Genomic DNA, 19992 nt, shown 5'->3' with positions numbered 1-19992 from the left:
GAGAGAGAGAGAGAGAGAGAGAGAGAGAGAGAGAGAGAGAGAGAGAGTGTGTGTGTGTGTGTGTGTTCATTTTGGAGCTGAGAGGCAAAAGTTTAGTTTGAAAGGAATCCTGGAATTCCTCTTTGTTTGCCTTTGTCTCAAGTGAGAAAACATTCTTAACAATCTCCTTAACAGCTGATGATCCAGATGTAGAAGCTTTGTGAGTAGTTTAGTATCAATTTCCCTTTCTGACCTTAAATCTTCCTAATCTGCACATGAGAGACGCAATTTCAACTACCACGTCATTTCCACCATGTCTCTGGGAGTAGGAGAAAGAGTAGCAAACAAGTAGTCGGGATTTCATGATTTCAGTGTAAAATCAGCCTCTTCCTCGCTGTGCTAAGAAGACACACTTTGGCAAAGACTCACTTTTTTCATGTGTAAAACAGGGATAATAAAACCTGCATCATACGGCTGCTCTGTGTAGTACGTAAGATGAGGCACGTGGAAACATTCTGCAAGGAGTTAAACGACATGCTAATATAACATGTTATTATGATTGCTCTTGTCTTGTACAAAAGAATTTTCCAAAGGAAAAACATCAACATTCAAATTTTGTATAAACTTCATTCACCCTATTGTCTGCACTGTGAGTAACTTCCAGAAATAAGTTGTATTACCAACCTTATCCTCATTCAAAAAAGGCAGACAGTCCCTGGCCATGTCATCTCCTTGGATTTTAGCCATCACCTTTTTTTTTTTTTTTTTTGCAGTATGCGGGCCTCTCACTGTTGTGGCCTCTCCCGTTACGGAGCACAGGCTCTGGACACGTAGGCTCAGAGGCCATGGCTCACAGGCCCAGCCGCTCGTAGGCTCAGCAGCCATGGCTCACGGGCCCAGCCGCTCCGCGGCATGTGGGATCCTCCCGGACCGGGGCACGAACCCGTGTCCCCTGCATCGGCAGGTGGACTCTCAACCACTGCACCACCAGGGAAGCCCTAGCCATCACCTTTTAATAATCGTGTTTATCTAAAAATTAAGAAAACACAGTCTCCAAAAGAATGATATTTTTAAGCTTAATTCATGTATAAGAAAGAAACTACAGAGAGTGACAGACTTCCTAGGCTTAGGGATGTTATCTCTTGGGAAAAAAATAACGCATTTTAATTCACGTTACAGAGTTTTCCATGCATTCAGATCAGCTAGGACAAATTCTTCAAGAATTTGAGTAACTCTAGGAAATCAGAGCAAGTTAAGTAATGGAATTATATATTTTTTCCTATGCCTAGCAAATAATGGAATGATCCCTAATCTTGATTCTTGAGGCATTTTTAGGAAAGGGGTGATTCCAACCCAGTTCCTTCTGCTAGCAACAGTTTTGCAGTTATGTGCCTTGTATTTGGAATACACATCCTTGACTCAAGATATTTACGTTTTAATAAACACTGAAATCCACATATGGGTAAGTTACTTGCAATGGAGTAAGTGTTCTCCAGACAGCGTGCCCTAAATCTTAAGACAATTGCATTGAGATGGTTGATATGTAAATAATATTGTACATATTGGAAATAAAAAGGAAATGTGAAATCACCTAGTCCAATTGTCATGCTTTGCAGATGAAAAAACTGAGACCCTGAGATGTTTGGAACTTACCCTGTGTCCAACCACCTAAAATTATAAGGAATATTTTTAAATTAAATTAAGGGTAAGACCACATGAAACTGTTTTTATTTTGAAAGAATAAATGGAGAAAAGATGCTTTCCATTGCAGGGACTTTTGTGTGTTGGGATAAACTGTATCTGAAATGTCTCCCTCAACGCCCACTTAAAACAGTGCCACTCAAGGCGGTAGACGGCAGTGGGGATGTAGGAAGCTCCCAGAAGGTGTAACACAGTCACTGCGTGGAAGATCTCACAGAGGGCACAAAGCCTCCTGCCAGCTACGCAGAGCACATACTCACACGATTTCCCCACCTCTCAGAGGGAAGGGTGAGGAAATGCAAGTGATGAGAGGGGATGGAGACTGCAGAGGGTGCAGGGGATCCTGTGTCATACGACAGAAATTTTGGAGAGATGAATACAGTCATAATACAAAGAAAACTGTAAAAAATACTCAGAGAAAAAATGACGTTTTTAGGACTTTGGCCTAAAAATGGCGAGAGTACATAGTGTTACGGGTGAACTCAGTGAAAAGAAAACCATATGTAGACATATGCAGGGAAGTTTAAATTTCATTTATATACATGCAGGGACATAAAAGTATCCCATGGGAAACCTTGATAAAAGGACAGCGGGCTACTGTGAAGGACCATCGGTTGGGTTGGACCAGACTCTGCCTGCACCACAGTGAGAACCAGAGGATGAAGGAGGCACCATGGACAGAGCTCTGAGAGAGAAGGGTCTGGGCTACAACCTCTGTCTCCTCTCAAACGGCTCCCGGGGGAGATGCAGTCTCCGACACGCGAAGATCGTAAAGAAAATATGCAGGCACCAGTGACAAATTACAACAAACCTTGAAAAGAACTGTGCCAGAACAGGAAATAAAAGAGGTTAAGTCAAGAAAAAGGAAGGAAGCTGTAGCTGGAAAGGACTGAGGTCACCACTGGAACCAGTGAAACGTATAGAAATAAATATAATGGCTGTTTTAAGTATGACTGCAAAGTTGTTTGCCCATGTTTCCCCCCCAAGAGTTTACTGTTTTGCTTAAAAACTGGAAAGAAAGAAAAGAATGAAGTATATAACCTAAAATTCATTTAATACAAGTGGGTGCTTTGGATTAGGGAAAAAAGAAAAGCATTTAGCATCTCAAGTTTCACAAAAGAAAGCCAAAGATTAATGTTCTAAAGATTTTGACAGTTAAAAAAATGTAAATTTAAGAATATATTTGATTCATCTTTATATGGAGTCTATTCAACATACAAAAGAATTGGAGGGGATTGGTTCAAGATGGCAGAGTAGAAGGATGTGCGCTCACTCCCTCTTACGAGAGCACCAGAATCACAACTAACTGCTGAACAATCACCAGCAGGAAGACACTGGAACTCACCAAAAAAGGTACCCCACATCCACAGACAAAGGAGAAGCCACAGTGAGACGGTAGGAGGGGCACAATCACAATAAAATCAAATCCCATAACTGCTGGGTGGGTGACTCACAAACTGGAGAACACTTATACCACAGAAGGCCACCCACAGGAGTGAAGGTTCTGAGCCTCCCGTCAGGCTTCCCAACCTGGGGGTCCAGCAACGGGAGGAGGAATTCCTAGAGAATCAGACCTTGAAGGCTAGCGGGATTTGACTGCAGGACTTCGACAAGACTGGGGGAAACAGAGACTCCACTCTTAGAGGGCACACACAAAGTAGTGTGTACATCAGGACCCAGGGGAAGGAGCAGTGACCCCATAGGAGACTGAACCAGACCTACCTGCTAGTGTTGGAGGGTCTCCTGCAGAGGTGGGGGGTGGCTGTGCCTCACCATGAGGACAAGGACACTGGCGGCAGAAGTTCTGGGAAGTACTCCTTGGCGTGAGCCCTCCCAGAGTCTGCCATTAGCCACACCAAAGAGCCAGATAGGCTCCAGTGTTGGGTCGCCTCAGGCCAAACAACCAACAGGGAGGGAACCCAGCCCCACCCATCAGCAGACAAGCGGATTAAAGTTTTACTGAGCTCTGCCCACCAGAGCAACAGCCAGCTCTACCCACCACCAGTCCCTCCCATCAGGAAACTTGCACAAGCCTCTTAGATAGCCTCATCCACCAGAGGGCAGACAGCAGAAGCAAGAACTACAATCCTGAAGCCTGTGGAACAAAAACCACATTCACAGAAAGACAGACAAGATGAAAAGGCAGAGGGCTATGTACCAGATGAAGGAACAAGATAAAACCCCAGAAAAACAACTAAAGGAAGTGGAGACAGGCAACCTACCAGAAAAAGAATTCAGAATATGATAGTGAAGATGATACAGGACCTCGGAAAAAGAATGGAGGCAAAGATCGAGGAGATCCAAGAAATGTTTAACAAAGACCTAGAAGAATTAAAGAACAAACAAACAGAGATGAACAATACAATAACTGAAATGAAGAATACACTAGAAGGAATTAATAGCAGAATAACTGAGGCAGAAGAACGGGTAAGTGACCTGGAAGACAGAATGGTGGAATTCACTGCCACAGAAAAGAATAAAGAAAATAAAAAGAAAGTAATGAAGACAGCTTAAGAGACCTCTGGGACAACATTAAACATAACATTCGCATTATAGGGGTCCCAGAAGGAGAAGAGAGAAAGAAAGGACCCGAGAAAATATTTGAAGAGATTATAGTCGAAAACTTCCCTAACATGGGAAAGGAAATACCCACCCAACTCCAGGAAGTGCAGAGAATCCCAAGCAGGATAAACCTAAAGAGAAACACACCGAGACACATAGTAATCAAATTGACAAAAATTAAAGACAAAGAAAAATTACTGAAAGCAACAAGGGAAAAGTGACAAATGACATACAAGGGAACTCCCATAAGGTTAACAGCTGATTTCTCAGCAGAACCTCTACAAGCCAGAAGGGAGTGGCATGATATATTTAAAGTGATGAAAGGGAAGAACCTACAACCAAGATTACTCTACCCTGCAAGGACCTCATTCAAATTCGATGGAGAAATCAAAAGGTTTACAGACAAGCAAAAGCTAAGAGAATTCAGCACCACCAAACCAGCTCTGCAACAAATGCTAAAGGAACTTCTCTAAGTGGGAAACAGGAGAGAAGAAAAGGACCTACAAAAACAAACCCATAACAATTAAGAACATGGTAATAGGATCAAACATATTGATAATTACCTTAAACGTGAATGGATTAAATGCTCCAACCAAAAGACACAGGCTCACTGAATGGATACAAAAACAAGACCTGTATATATGCTGTCTACAAGAGACCCACTTCAGACCTAGGAACACATACAGACTGAAAGTGAGGGGATGGAAAAAGATATTCCATGCAAATGGAAATCAAAAGAAAGCTGGAGTAGCAATACTCATACCAGATAAAATAGACTTTAAAAGAAAGAATGTTACAAGAGACAAGGAAGGACACTACATAATGAGCAAGGGATCAATCCATGAAGAAGATATAACAATTATAAATATATGTGCACCAAACATAGGAGCAACTCAATGCATAAGGCAACTGCTAACAGCTATAAAAGAGGAAATCGACAGTAACACAGTAATAGTGGGGGATGTTAACACCTCATTTACACCAATGGACAGATCATCCAAACAGAATATTAATAAGGAAACACAAGCTTTAAATGACACGATAGACCAGATAGATTTAATTCATATTTATAAGACATTCCATCCAAAAACAGCAGGTTACACTTTCTTCTCAGTGCTCATGGAACATTTTCCAGGATACGTTGTATCTTGGGTCACAAATCAAGCCTTGGTAAATTTAAGAAAATTGAAATCGTATCAAGTATCTTTTCTGACCACAACGCTATGAGACTAGATATCAATTACAGGAAAAATCTGTAAAAAATACAAACCCATGGAGGCTAAACAATACATTACTAAATACCCAAGAGATCACTGAAGAAAACAATCACTGAAAAAATCAAAGAGGAAATAAAAAAAATACCTAGAGGCAAATGACAATGAAAACACGATGATCCAAAACCTATGGAATGCAGCAAAAGCAGTTCTAAGAGGGAACTTTATAGCAATACAAGTCTACCTCAAGAAACAAGAAAAATTTCAAATAAACAATCTAACCTTACAGGAACTAGAGAAAGAAGAACAAACAAAACCCAAAGTTAGTAGAAGGAAAGAAATCATAAAGATCAGAGCAGAAATAAATGAAATAGAAATGAAGAAAACAATAGCAAAGATCAATAAAACTAAAAGTGGTTCTTTGAGAAGATAAACAAAATTGACAAACCCTTAGCCAGACTCATCAAGAAAAAGAGGGAGAGGACGCAAATCAATAAAATTAGAAATGAAAAAGGAACAATCACAACTGACACTGCAGAAATACAAAGGATTGTAAGAGACTACTACAAACAAGTACATGCCAATAAAACAGACAGCCACGAAGAAATGGACAAATTCTTGGAAAGCTACAATTTTCTAAGACTGAAACAGGAAGAATTAAAATATAAACAGACCTATCACAAGTAATGAAATTGAAACCATAATTTAAAATCTTCCAACAAACAAAAGTCCAAGACCAGATGGCTTCACAGGCAAATTCTACCAAACATTTAGAGAAGAGCTAACACCGATCCTTCTCAAACTCTTCCAAAAAATTGCAGAGGGAGAAACACTCCCAAATTCATTCTACGAAGCCACCATCACCCTGACACCAAAACCAGAAAAAGATATGACTAAAAAAGAAAATTATAGACCAGTATTACTGATGAACATAGATGCAAAAATCCTGAACAAAATACTAGCAAACAGAATCCAACAGCACATTAAAAGGATCATACACCATGATCACCTGGGATTTATCCCAGGGATGCAAGGATTCTTCAGTATATGCAAATCAATCAATGTGATACACCACATTAACAAATTAAGGAATAAAAACCATATGATCATCTCAATAGATGCAGAAAAAGCTTTTGACAAAATTCAACACCTATTTACGATAAAAACTCTCCAGAAACTGGGCATAAAACAAACCTACCTCAACATAACAAAGGCCATATATTACAAACCCACAGCGAACATCACACTGAATGGTGAAAAACTGAAAGCATTTCCAGTAGGATCAGGAACAAGACAAGGATGTCCACTCTCGCCATTCTTATTCAACATAGTTTTGGAAGTTCTAGTCACAACAATCAGAGAAGAAAAAGAAATAAAGGAATACAAATTGGAAAAGAAGAAGTAAAACTGTCACTATTTGCCGATGACATGACACTATACATAGAAAATCCTAACGATGCCACCAGAAAACTACTAGAGCTAATCGATGAATTTGGTAAGGTTGCATGATACAAAATTAATGCACAGAAATCTCTGGCATTCCTATACACCAACAACGAAAAATCAGAAAGAGAAATTAAGGAAACAGTCCCATTTACCACTGCAACAAAAAGAATAAAAATACCTAGGAATAAACCTGCCTAAGGAGGCGAAAGACTTGTACTCAGAAAACTATAAAACACTGATGAAAGAAATCAAAGATGACAAACAGATGGAGAAATATACCATGTTCTTGGATTGGAAGGATCAATATTGTGAAAATGACTATACTACCCAAAGCAATCTACAGATTCAATGCAATCCCTATCAAACTACCAATGGCATCCTTCAAAGGATTAGAACAAAAAATCTTACAATTTATATGGAAACACAAAAGACCCCAAATAGCCATAGCAATCTTGAGAAAGAAAAATGGAGTTGGAGGAATCAGGCTCCCTGACTTCAAACTATACGACAAAGATACAGTAATCCAGACAGTATGGTACTAGCACAAAAACAGAAAGATAGATCAATGGAACAGGATAGAAAGCCCAGAGGTAAACCCATGCACATATGGCCACCTTATCTTTGATAAAGAAGGCAAGAATATACAGTGGAGAAAAGACAGCCTCTTCAATAAGTGGTGCTGGGAAAACTGGACAGCTATATGTAAAAGAATGAAATTAGAACACTCCCTAATACCATACACAAAAATAAACTCCAAATGGATTAAAGACTTAAATGTGAGACCAGACACTATAAAACTTTTAGAGGAAAACATAGGAAAAACACTCTGTGACGTAAACCACAGTAAGATCTTTTCTGACCCATCTCCTAGAGTAACAGAAATAGAAACAAAAATAAACAAATGGGACTTAATTAAACTTAAAAGCTTTTGCACAGCAAAGAAAACCATAAACAAGACAAGAAGACAACCCTCAGAATGGGAGAAAATATTTGCAAATGAAACAACAGACAAAGGATTAATCACCAAAATATAGAAACAGCTCATGGAGCTCAATATCAAAAAAAGAAACAACCCAGTTAAAAAATAGGCAGAAGACCTAAACAGACATTTCACCAAGGAAGACACACAGATGGCCCAGAGGCACATGAAAAGATGCTCAACATCACTAATTATTAGAGAAATGCAAATCAAAACTGCAATGAGGTATCACCTCATGCTAGTCAGAATGGCCATTATCAAAAAAGCTAGAAACAATAAATGCTAGAAAGGGTATGGTGAAAAGGGAACCCTCCCACACTGTTTGTGGGAATGTAAATTGATACAACCACTACGGAAAACAGTACGGAGTTTCCTTAAAAAACTAAAAGTAGAACTACCATATGACCCAGCAATCCCATTGCTGGGCATATACTCTGAGAAAACCATAATTCAAAAAGAGACATGCACCACAATGTTTCATTGCAGCACTATTTACAATAGCCAGGACATGGAACCAACCTAGATGTCCATTGACAGATGAATGGATGAAGAAGATGTGGCACATATATACAATGGAATATTACTCATACATAAAAAGAAACAAAATTGAGTTATCTGTAGTGAGGTGGATGGACCTAGAGTCTGTCATACAGAATGAAGTAAGTCAGAAGGAGAAAAACAAGTACCGTATACTAATGCATATGTATGGAATCTAAAAAAAAAAAAAGGTACTGATGAACCTAGTTGCAGGGCAGGAATAAAGAGGTACACATAGAGAATGGACTTGATGACATGGGATGGGAAGGCGACGCTGGGGCAAAGTGAGAGTAGTATCGATATATATACACTACCCAATGTAAAATAGTTGGCTGGTGGGAAGCAGTAGCATAGCACAGGGAGATAGCTCGCTGCTTTGCGATGACCTAGAGGGGTGGGATAGGGAGGACAGGAGGGAGGCTCAAGAGGGAGGGGATATGGGGACATGTGTATGCATATGGCTCATTCGCTTTCCTGTGCATCAGAAACTAACACGGTACCGTGAAGCAATTATATTCCAATAAACATCTATTAAAAAAATTAAAAATAGGGGGCTTCCCTGGTGGCACAGTGGTTGAGAGTCCGCCTGCCGATGCAGGGGACACGGGTTCGTGCCCTGCTCCGGGAAGATCACACATGCCGCGGAGCAGCTGGGCCCGTGAGCCATGGCCGCTGAGCCTGCGCGTCCGGAGCCTGTGCTCCGCAACGGGAGAGGCCACAACAGTGAGAGGCCTGTGTACCGCAATAAAAAATAATAATAATAAAGTACATGAAAAAACCCTTAAAAAATATGTGAGAGAATAAATGGCAGACTGGAAAAGTGAATTTATCATTTTTCCTTGATAATCAATCCTTTCTCTCGATACTAAAAAAAGTAATAAATAAATGAAAGGGTATAAATACAGAAGGACAAAGCATGAGAGAAGAAATCACAGCAGATAACAGAGGTTCATGCAGTTTCAAGGCTGGAAAATGGGCAAGCTGGGAGCCAAGAGTCTGCAGAGAGAAGATGTCACAAAAACCCACCTGGAAACATCTGGAAGCAAGTCTCTTCTGGAAGGCACTTACTAGAAGAAGGGGTCCCTGCTGGTGACTCAGGCTCCTCGACATTGGCCAGTCCCCTCCTGACCACTGCCCCTGAATCCCACCAGCTGGCAGGCCCTGAGCACACAGGCAAGGTTTGCTGGTGCCTTGTTCTCAAGAGTGAACTTGGAGGGACTTCCCTGGCGGCTCAGTGGTTAAGAATCCGCCTGCCAATGCAGGGGACACGGGTTCGAGCTCTGGTCCGGGAAGATCCCACATGCCGCGGAGCAACTAAGCCCGTGAGCCACAACTACTGAGCCCGCGAGCCACAACTACTGAAGCCTGTGTACCTAGAGCTGGTGCTCTGCAACAAGAGAAGCCACCGCAATGCGAAGCCCGTGCAACACGACGAAGAGTAGCCTCCGCTCGCCTCAACTAGAGAAAGCCCATGCACAGCAACAAAGACCCAACGCAGCCAAAAATTAATTAATTAATTAATTAAAAAAGAAAGAGTGAACCTGGAGAAAGACCACCAGGACTTGAGAAATGCCTCTCACATGACAGAAAGAAGCCGACCAACCTAACTGGAAAACAAATCAAAACACAAGTACCTGGGGAAAAAGTCAATGCTGGGTTAACTTAACCAGTCAATGTTGGTAAAGTTAACCCAGCAAATAAGAACAGGCTGCAACAAAAAACAAATCAGAGAATAAGGACATGTTCTCACAGACTGAAAAAAAAATCACAGTATGGTTAAAAAAAAAAAAATCAAAGGATTGTAAGACAAAGTTAAGCTATTCCAAGGAAGCGAACAAAAGACAAGGCGTTTAAAGAAAGGAGAGAAAATCTGGGCATCTGTGAAGGAAAACAAATGGAGCAAAGAGAAAAGATGGCAGAAAGAAGAACTCACACAGGGGCTTCTGGAAATAAGAGATGTGAGTCTCCAGACTGAACCAGAGAGCGAGGAAGGCGCATTCCAGCACAGCGGGAACACACAGAAAGTCCCGACCATGTCTGGGGTGAGATTCTCGTAGTGGGTGGGAGGGAAAGACAATCCTTTCTGTGAAGTGAAATCTGAACAACAGCCAACTTCCCATTAACTTAAGGAAAACGCAGCAATGTCTTCAATAATCTGAAGGAAAAGTTTTCCGACTGGAATTCCTATCCACAACTGAACAACCGTGGTTGAGGAGAGAGAACACATATTTCGACACACACAAAAATAAATGAATAACGATCTCCCACAACCCTATGCTCCAAAGCCAGGAGAAATAAACCAGGGAAATGAAGACAGAATCCAGGGAGGATCTGACAGAGGGAGTTGGAGGGGATTCCAGCAGGCAGGTAGGTCCCAGGAAGATGGCTGTGCAGTCCACCTGCGAGAAACAGGCTCAGACTGGGAGGTGAGCAGAGGCGGCTCCAGAAGGGTCACCTGCAGGGGGTGTGTCGGCTCGGGGACCACCTGACATGCCCCGTGCGGCTCAGAAGGGCTTCGCAGGTGAGGGGTGACCAGGCAGGAGTCTGAGGCCAGCCAGGGCTGGGCTGCGAGGAGAGAGGCCTGACGCAGTGTGATACGACCAGGTTGTGTCTACCCAAAACCCACCAGGAAGATCAACCATTTAAAAGAAAACATCATACAGAAAGTCGGACAAACGACGGAACAAGAAACCCAAGAGCTGTGGCCCGGGGGCCCCACCTCTCAGAACGCCGCACTGTCCACTGCACCCCCATGGGTGGCCTACTGTTGCAGTGTCGCTGCTTTGTTTCAAGGTACTCTGCCCCGTTTACTTGTTTTCTGTGTTCCAGTTCATTCACTTCAGCTTCTAGTTTGCTCTTGCTTTCCTTTTTCTACTCATCTAAACAGTCAGTTAACTCTTCTAGTTGAATATTTAAGTAATTTATTTTCACTCTTTCTTGCTGTGTGGGGTTTACATTTACCTGTGAACACACACACAGTGACGTCCCAAACGTTTCTCTCTTTCGTGTCCTCATTAGACTCCATCTGGATTTTCTAAGATTTGGGTTTGGGTCTCCTCTGACCCTCTGGTTGCTTCAGCTGCATTTGTGAATGTTTTTGCATGTCTTCTAGGTGACTGGCTTTCCCCCCAACAACTTCTTGTTTTATTGCACTTGATCAGAGAATGGGTCTGAATTGTTTTGGTTTTCAGAATTTATAAGTTGTCTGTGGCCTAATAGTTGAGTTTTGAAAAGTGCTCTTAAGTAGGTTTTTTTTTTTTTCAGTTGGACATATAGCTTCCGGTCAGTCTTCGTCTTTTTAAAATCATGTTATTCAGATTCTATATATCTGTATTTGTTTTCCCTACTTAATCTATCATAGTCTCAAATGAATGAGTTAAAATCTCCTAATGTTATTGTGTTTCTCAGTATATTTCCTGCAGTTATGCTTTCAGTAACATGATACTGTATCATAAAGTGCATTAAGACTTACGTGTGTCTTAGTCTCATTATGGAATTTAACCTTTCCTATTGCAAAGACCTCCCAATTACAGATGAGGAAACTGAGGCTAAGCATAGTGTGGCCATTTGCCCCCTAGTTATAGTAAATGGCAGGTCTGCAAGTCCAACTCAGGCCGGTCTGAAACCTCAGACGTTAACACAGTGACTGACACACGCCACATACACCACACACACATCTGTAGGAGAACAGATGTGAAGAGAAGAAAACAACCTGAAATAATTTCCATCATAATTCTTGAGTTGGCAAAATAGTTCCAGGCAAACCACAAACAGAGGCTGAGTTGTGCTAGAAGGTTCCATAAAGAGCACCCAAACGCCTTAGATCTATCTGACCCCTCACTCCTGAGCAGCAGGTGCTCCTTTCCATTTGTGCTCTTTACGGCGTGACACTGGCGATTCGGGTCCTGCATCCCACCCGGAGCACCGGGGCGGGGGCCCTTACATTCTGACAGTACCTGGCTCTCTGTGTAAAGAATAATCATTACTTCCTAAGTAAATTACCCTTGTATGTTTTATGGCACAGAGTTAGATCAAGTCTTCCGGAGTCTATGTTCTGCTCATTTAGAAAAAACAACATACCTAATCCTGGACCCTGGTTTAAGTAGGTTTACATCTTGTAGTCCCAGTATTGTCATCTTTAAATATTTCTATGTAAACAAATACACCTACTTCTTTTTATTCACTATGTAAATTCATTCAAATAAAATGTAAATTGTGTGATAATTTTGTGCCAAAAGTCTTATTTTCATACAGATAAGAACGGATGCAATTTCTTTCAAATAATGGTCTATGCAGCTTCTACTGAACTCTAAACAGCTTTGAATATTATTTTTAACCCCTTGACTATTTACATGAAAATGAAAGTAAACCTGTCTGAAATTCATCTAAAAAGGATACCAAGGGGTCTGCCTGATCTCTGAAAGTGGTATGTTCTCTTCAAACGTCTTCAGCGACATCCTCATGTCACCGTTCTTGTCAGCTGTACAAAACAAGATGCTGACAACTTATTTTAAGAATATTGTTTACTTCCTTTCAAAACACCAAGCCTTCAACATCTGAGTGAGAAATTCTGACATGAAGTGTGGAAACAACATTCACTCCTTGCAGGCACATCACTGCTTGGGAGAGTTTCATGGAAAAGCAGCTGAAACAGCCACCTTCCTAAAAGCAGCTTCCCGAAGGCTTTTTGGGAGCACAAGTCAACTGAGTTGTTTTGTATGAAACTGCAGGGGGGCTTCTTGTTTTACTTTTTCTTCATTTTTTTAAGACACAAAAATATGTGCTTAAAAATCTTCTGGACTAGAGACTGTAAAAAGCATCTTATAGAATGCTGACTCTTTGGTAAAGGTACGCATCTGAGACAAGTTAAATAAAAACTTTCATTTTAGAATGTTTAATTTAAATTCTTCAGGAAACTCAAGCTAGACATGATTATAATAATACATCTAGGATTCTGGGAGAATGCAGCAACACTTTAAAATTCTCATCTCTTGATCTGACATATAAGAAGCAAAATGTATAATAATAACTTCGGGCGTGTTACAGCAAATTTCTAGCACGTGTAAGAATGTGTGTGCGTCTGTGTGTGCGTGTGTGTGTGTGTGTGTGTGAGACATGCTCAACAGATACCACCACGACATGCACTAAAGAATAATATTCTTCATCTTTTACAGCTATGTAAGATTTAGACTACAACAACATGAAAACAAAACCCACAGATTATGAATGACATAAAAATTTTTTTACCCAGTTAATTACAAGAGGATTTAAACAAATTCTTAAGTTATACACAGAGTCACATAAGTAAACTGACTAACCTAGGAAATGACATTCAGAATGTCATGACCTAGAGTGAATTAAAAACAGATTTGGGCTTCCCTGGTGGTGCAGTGGTTGGGAATCCGTCTGCCAATGCAGGGGACATGGGTTTGAGCCCTGGTCTGGGAAGATCCCACATGCTGCGGAGTAACTGAGCCCATGAGCCGCAACTACTGAGTCTGCACACCACAACTACTGAAGCCTGCGTGCCTGGAGCCTGTGCCCCGCAACAAGAGAAGCCACCGCAATGAGAAGCCCACACACCACAATGAAGAGTGAAACCCGCTCGCCGCAACTAGAGAGGGCCTGCATGCAGCAACCAAGACCCAACACAGCCTAAAATAAATAAAATAAATAAATTTATAAAACAAAACAAAACAAATTTAGCTGTTAAAAAGAAATCAGTGTATTAACTGAAAATGGAATCAGTCAATGAGTAACGAGCACCTCAGAGCTAAAATTGCCAAAGACAGACCGTCACTGAAAGTGATTAAAGCAGGAGACAGAAACGCCCGGTACCTGCAGGAACCGACCTTCCATCACTCGCGACCCCACCCTCCTACACTGCCTTGCGGTCACCACTCCTCCAACAAGAAGTTCCTCCCCCTTCCTTGAGCACAACATAATGTTCAATGTAAGAAAAGCTTTTCACAGGTAAGTCAGAATTTATTTACCTGATGGTCTAAACGCTTTATAAATTCTATATAAAAATGTAAGTCCAAGGAAAACTCAGTTCTCTAATTTTTGTCTTTTTCCATTCTAGAAAGAAGCCAAGTACAGGTGCTCATCGCTTTTTATTTTTCTTTTCTGAGACAATGGAATCACTAAGGTGATTCCATTTTGAAGATGTTCCTTTTTCTTACAGGAGCCCTGCTCCAGCATAACAAGGTCTAGGCCAGCAGAAGAGCTGCAGCCCAGTCACCTGCCATCACCAGGGGCTGCCCCGTGGATGTGAGGTCTGGATACAAAACATATCCTGCCTCATAGTTCCCTAAAAATGTTCCATCCTTCAACAAAAAACCACAAATAACAAATTCTGGCGAGGACGTGGGGAAAAGGGAACCCTCATTCACTGCTGGTGGGAATGTAAACTGGTGCAGCCACTGTGGAGAACAGTATGGAGGTTCCTCAAAAACTAAAAATAGAGCTACCATATGACCCAGCAATTCCACTCCTGGGTATCTATGCCCCCAAAATGAAAACACTAATTCAAAAAGATATGTGCATCTCACACCAGTCAGAATGGCCATCATCAAAAAATCTACAAACAATAAATGCTGGAGAGGGTGTGGAGAAAAGGGAACCCTCTTGCACTGTTGGTGGGAATGCAAACTGATACAGCCATTATGGAGAACAGTATGGAGGTTCCTTAAAAAACTAAAAATAGAACTACCATACGACCCAGCAATCCCCCTACTGGGCATATACCCTGAGAAAACCATAATTCAAAAAGAGTCATGTACCAAAATGTTCATTGCAGCTCTATTTACCATAGCCAGGACATGGAAGCAACCTAAGTGTCCATCAACAGATGAATGGATAAAGAAGATGTGGCACATATATACAATGGAATATTACTCAGCCATAAAAAGAAACACAATTGAGTTATTTGCAGTGAGGTGGATGGACCTAGAGTCTGTCATACAGAGCGAAGTAAGTCAGAAAGAGAAAAACAAATACCATATGCTAATACATATATATGGAATCTAAAAAAAAAAAAATGGTCATGAAGAACCTAGGGGCAAGACGGGAATAAAGACACAGACCTACTAGAGAATGAACTTGAGGATATGGGGAGAGGGAAGGGTAAGCTGGGACAAAGTGAGAGAGTGGCATGTACATATATACACTACCAAATGTAAGGTAGATAGCTAGTGGGAAGCAGCCACATAGCACAGGGAGATCAGCTTGGTGCTTTGTGACCACCTAGAGGGGTGGGATAGAGAGGGTGGGAGGGAGGGAGACTCAAGAGGGAAGAGATATGGGGACATATGTATATGTATAACTGATTCACTTTGTTACAAAGCAGAAACTAACACACCATTGTAAAGCAATTATAATCCAATAAAGATGTTTTAAAAAAAGAAAAAAAGATATGTGCACCCCAATGTTCATATCAGCACTATTCACAATAGCCAAGACATGGAAACAACCTAAGTGTCCATCAACAGATGAATGGATAAAGAAGATGTGGTACATATATATATATATATATATATATACACACACACACACACACACACACACATTGGAATATATACATATATAATTGTATATATAATTACATGGAATATATATAATGAAATTTTGCCATTTGCAGCAACATGGATGGACTTGGAGGGCATTATGCTAAATGAAGTAAGTCAGAGAAAGACAAATGTTGTATGATATCACTTATATGTGGAATCTAAAAATTAAAACTAGTGAATATAACAAAAAAGAAAACAGACTCACAGATATAGAGAAGTAGTGGTTACCACTGGGCAGAAGGAAGTGGGGAGGGGCAAGATAGGGTTAGGGGATTAAGATGTACAAACTATGCATAAAATAAATAAGCTACAAGGATAAACTGCACAACACAGGGAATATAGCTAATATTTACAATAACTATAAATGGAATATAATCTTTAAAATTGGGAATCACTATGTTGTACACCTGCAATACATAATATTGCATACCAACTATATGTTAATTAAAAAAGTAAAAAATTTTTTTTAAAGTCCCATTCTTCTATCACGTGTTCAGTTATCTCATTTTTTTCTAAGCTTCATAGAATGCCTTTTTTAACAAACACTTCTTTATTTTTACATTTTTCTGGTTTCTTCCAAAGTTCTGATGCCAACCCGGTAAAGGCTACTTGCTGGAGAGAATCACGTCAGATATTCTCACATTATTCATAATTAGATACTATAACTAAGAACAGCAATCAGACCCACTTGGGCCATACTGGATGAGAAAGTTCAGGGAAGCTGCTGAAACACAGTGGAGTGTGCCCACTGTGATCTGGTCCATGTTTTCAGAATCCAAGTAGGGGAAGGTGAATAACCTACACATAAGAATCACGGTCGGGGGGGAGGGGGGCAAGTCAGCTGGGGTGAGTGAGCTCCTCGGCGGTCCCAGGAGTGGCCCGGGTGATGTCTGTGACCCCAGTCCTGGTGCCACAGGTGCGCAACTGCAGAGGACAATAAGGGACAGACCGACCACCACGTACTGGCCGGCTCACTCTGAGGATAATGATTCAAGCTTTGAAGGAGGCACTAGGATGTCCAGTTATCCATCCAGAAGTACCTGGCACTCAGAAATCCACCGTGAGGAGGCAGAACCTGGTACGCTCTCTCAGGGCTGTCCAGAGGAACTTTTTGGGCTGTCCAATGCGGCAGCCATGAGCCACAGGCGGCTCCTGAGCAACTGAGATGTGGCTACTGCGACTGAGAAACTGAAATTTTCATTATTTTTTATTGTAATTAATTTCCATGTAAACAGACCCATATGACTAGAACTACCATGTTGGACTTTGCAACTCTAGGTTTTTAAAAACTAACATAAACACACAAGAAAAGCCTGAAGAAGATTATTCACAGCCACACACCCCTAGTAATGTCTGTAAAGTGGTTCTATCGACAGGGTCCTCACCTCACACAGACCCCGACCCGATGATGGGATGGCTCTTTCCCCCACCTGCTCCCCCGTGTCCTTTTCTCTCTTCCTCCCTTCCCTCGTACAGAACTCCAGCTTCACCACCAGGGCCTCTCTTATAACCTGCGAGTCCTGCACTTGTCCAAGTAACCAAGGTGTCTACATGTCTTCAATTTCTTTCTTTTTTATGGCTGCTATATTATAATCTTTTAAGTGTTAGTGGTTTTTTTTAATTTTCAACTTATTGATGTATAATATATTCATAAAGAAAAGTACAAGTATTATTAGTGTACTTAAGCTCAATGAATTTTCACAAGTTGAATACATCCCTGGTTATCAGCACCAGATCAAGAAACAATATTACCAACACCTTGGAAGCCCCCTTTTTGAGCGGAGAACTCAAGAAATGCTGCACCACCAAGGTTCTTAACGATACAAGTGTTGTGTGGAAAAACATGGGCATCCAGGAGGCCAAGTCAAACGGAGATTCACGAGGGTCTGATTTTGAATGCAAAGAAGCTTATGTAATACACTAACCAATTTGTGTCACTTTTTCAAACACGTTCAAGAGTAGGTATTTGATTTTTAAATATCTGTGACAAAAGACTTAGAACTCTTTCAAGTAAGTGTATTATATTTACACATATAACATATTTATGTACATCAGCATTACTTCTTATAGTAACACTTGCTTTGATTCATTTAGAGCTGTTTGAAGCACTGGTTTCCAGACCTGCAAGCACCTGACACAGCGACGACTTCTCTGTGGATCTCTTTTATCCAAACAAACATTTCCTTGTTTCACATATATGATTTATCCTTTTCTCTTCATAGTTAGCTATGTGTTTGTTTTATCTGTTTGTGTATTTGGACAAATCTGATGTCAATTCTGTTCAGCTTTAATTTACATATTCTGTAACTAGATCACCAATATGAATAATTTATCTATACGTTACTTTACCACTTGATGGTGACAGAAAAAGCAGCGAGGACTTCAACACTTATTTGTACTTATTTTTCATTATGAGCACTATCCTCCCCATACTATTATCACATATTTAAAACACAGGCATATTCTGCAACATAACTTCACGCTATTTTTTATCCTATAACAGAATTATCTCCTCCCCAAATAAATAAAAGATAGAGAAAAAGAAACAGAGGCAAGGTGAGAGCCAGGGGCGAAGCGGCAGGAGGTTCTGGAATTTCTTAAGAAGGTGGCGAGACGGGCAGCTGTGTGGGGAGGATTCAGGAGCACGAGGGACGAAGGGTGGGGCATGTGTGCACCGGCTGAGACAAGTGTCAGAGGGCAGAGGCCCTGGGAAGCCTGGTGGTCTGGGCCGGGCCTCAGGAGGCCAAAAGGCCCGGAGGAAGGCGGGCTGGGCAAACACGGGAAATGTTGAAGAGGGGCCTCGGGACAGCGATGGGGGAGTATGACGGGGAGGTGTCTGGCTCCCAGAGGGTCATTACGATGCTTCCTACAGCTGCTAATCTGCATCATGTCTCAGTGTATCCCTGAAATAATTTAAATAAGAAAAAATTTTACCTGTGATGTCCTGAATACCGTGGACCACGGATATGGCCTATCCCTCGGCACCCTGGAGTGGGACAAACAGCTTGACCTGGAAGGATTTTCACATCATTTGCCCCTTCAGGAAGTAAAAGAACATACCTTGAAAACACCCTCAGCAAAGAAGAACTGGAAAGACTAAAATATGCAAATGATATTCATCAAGACTTTTCAAATTAAAAACAAACCGTCACCGGAAACACTTATTGGGTACTTGTGATGTTTTATAAAACGATTTAGCAGAAAATATCAGTGCTGTAATGGATAATATAAACAGCAACTAACATCAGAGGCTGAGCAAAATGAATAGGCATTGAAGAAATTTAAGTAAAAAAAAAAACCCAGAAGAACATGACATGTCTTCAACAGAATAACACTGGCAAAGGCAACACAGCCATGAGCTGAGCAGGTGAGTGGGTGAGGTCTGGTTTGTGGCTCCCCATGAAACTCCCACTCAGCCACAGCAAGGCTCCCCCAAAGGGTGGACAGAAACTGAACCAGCAAGTGGGGCGCAGAGAAGACAGTGACATGGCCCTCCCTGTGCCACTCAAGTGTGTCCCAGCGGCTGAAGAGCCAACTGCCTGACCATTCTGTACTGGGCTGTGCTGTGCTACATACACTATATGATACTATTCTATACAGACCATATCATACTGTACTGTACCATACTGTATATATATAGCATACTCTACTATACTGCACTATACTGTAATACACTATCCTAAACTATATACACTACACTTTATATGCTACACCGTACAATACTATATATACTATATTATACTATATATACTATACTATTCTATACTTTACTATTAATATATATGCAATATTATAGTATACTACATACACTATACTAAACAATACATAATGAATCCAGGCCAGAGATGAATTCCGTCAAGCCCAAGAGGCAATGTAAAGAGTATCAGGATTGAAACCCCCTTGCTCTGTTCTGTGATTTTTCTCAGTCTGGTTTCCCCTTCCCTCTCCTCCCCTCCCCCCTACACACACACACACACACACACACACACACACACACACACACACA

The 19992-nt window shown here is 41.1% G+C and overlaps 1 protein-coding gene across 2 annotated transcripts in view; it reads right to left on the bottom strand.

The window, feature by feature from the left end:
- The window catches only part of L3MBTL4 (L3MBTL histone methyl-lysine binding protein 4), a 300018-nt gene that overhangs the window by 119057 nt on the left and 160969 nt on the right, over positions 1 to 19992 (bottom strand). For both annotated transcript variants that reach the window (XM_027088566.1, XM_027088565.1), the window contains exon 12: positions 18921 to 19023. In XM_027088566.1, coding sequence (XP_026944367.1) covers positions 18921 to 19023 — 103 coding nt within the window. The remainder of the gene's footprint in view (positions 1 to 18920; positions 19024 to 19992) is intronic.

The sequence above is a fragment of the Aethalodelphis obliquidens genome, unplaced genomic scaffold (assembly GCF_003676395.1).
Source record: "Aethalodelphis obliquidens isolate GAN/ISIS:26980383/991018 unplaced genomic scaffold, ASM367639v1 scaffold63, whole genome shotgun sequence".
Classification (NCBI taxonomy): Eukaryota; Metazoa; Chordata; class Mammalia; order Artiodactyla; family Delphinidae; genus Aethalodelphis; species Aethalodelphis obliquidens.
This window is presented reverse-complemented; position numbering and strand designations above follow the sequence as displayed.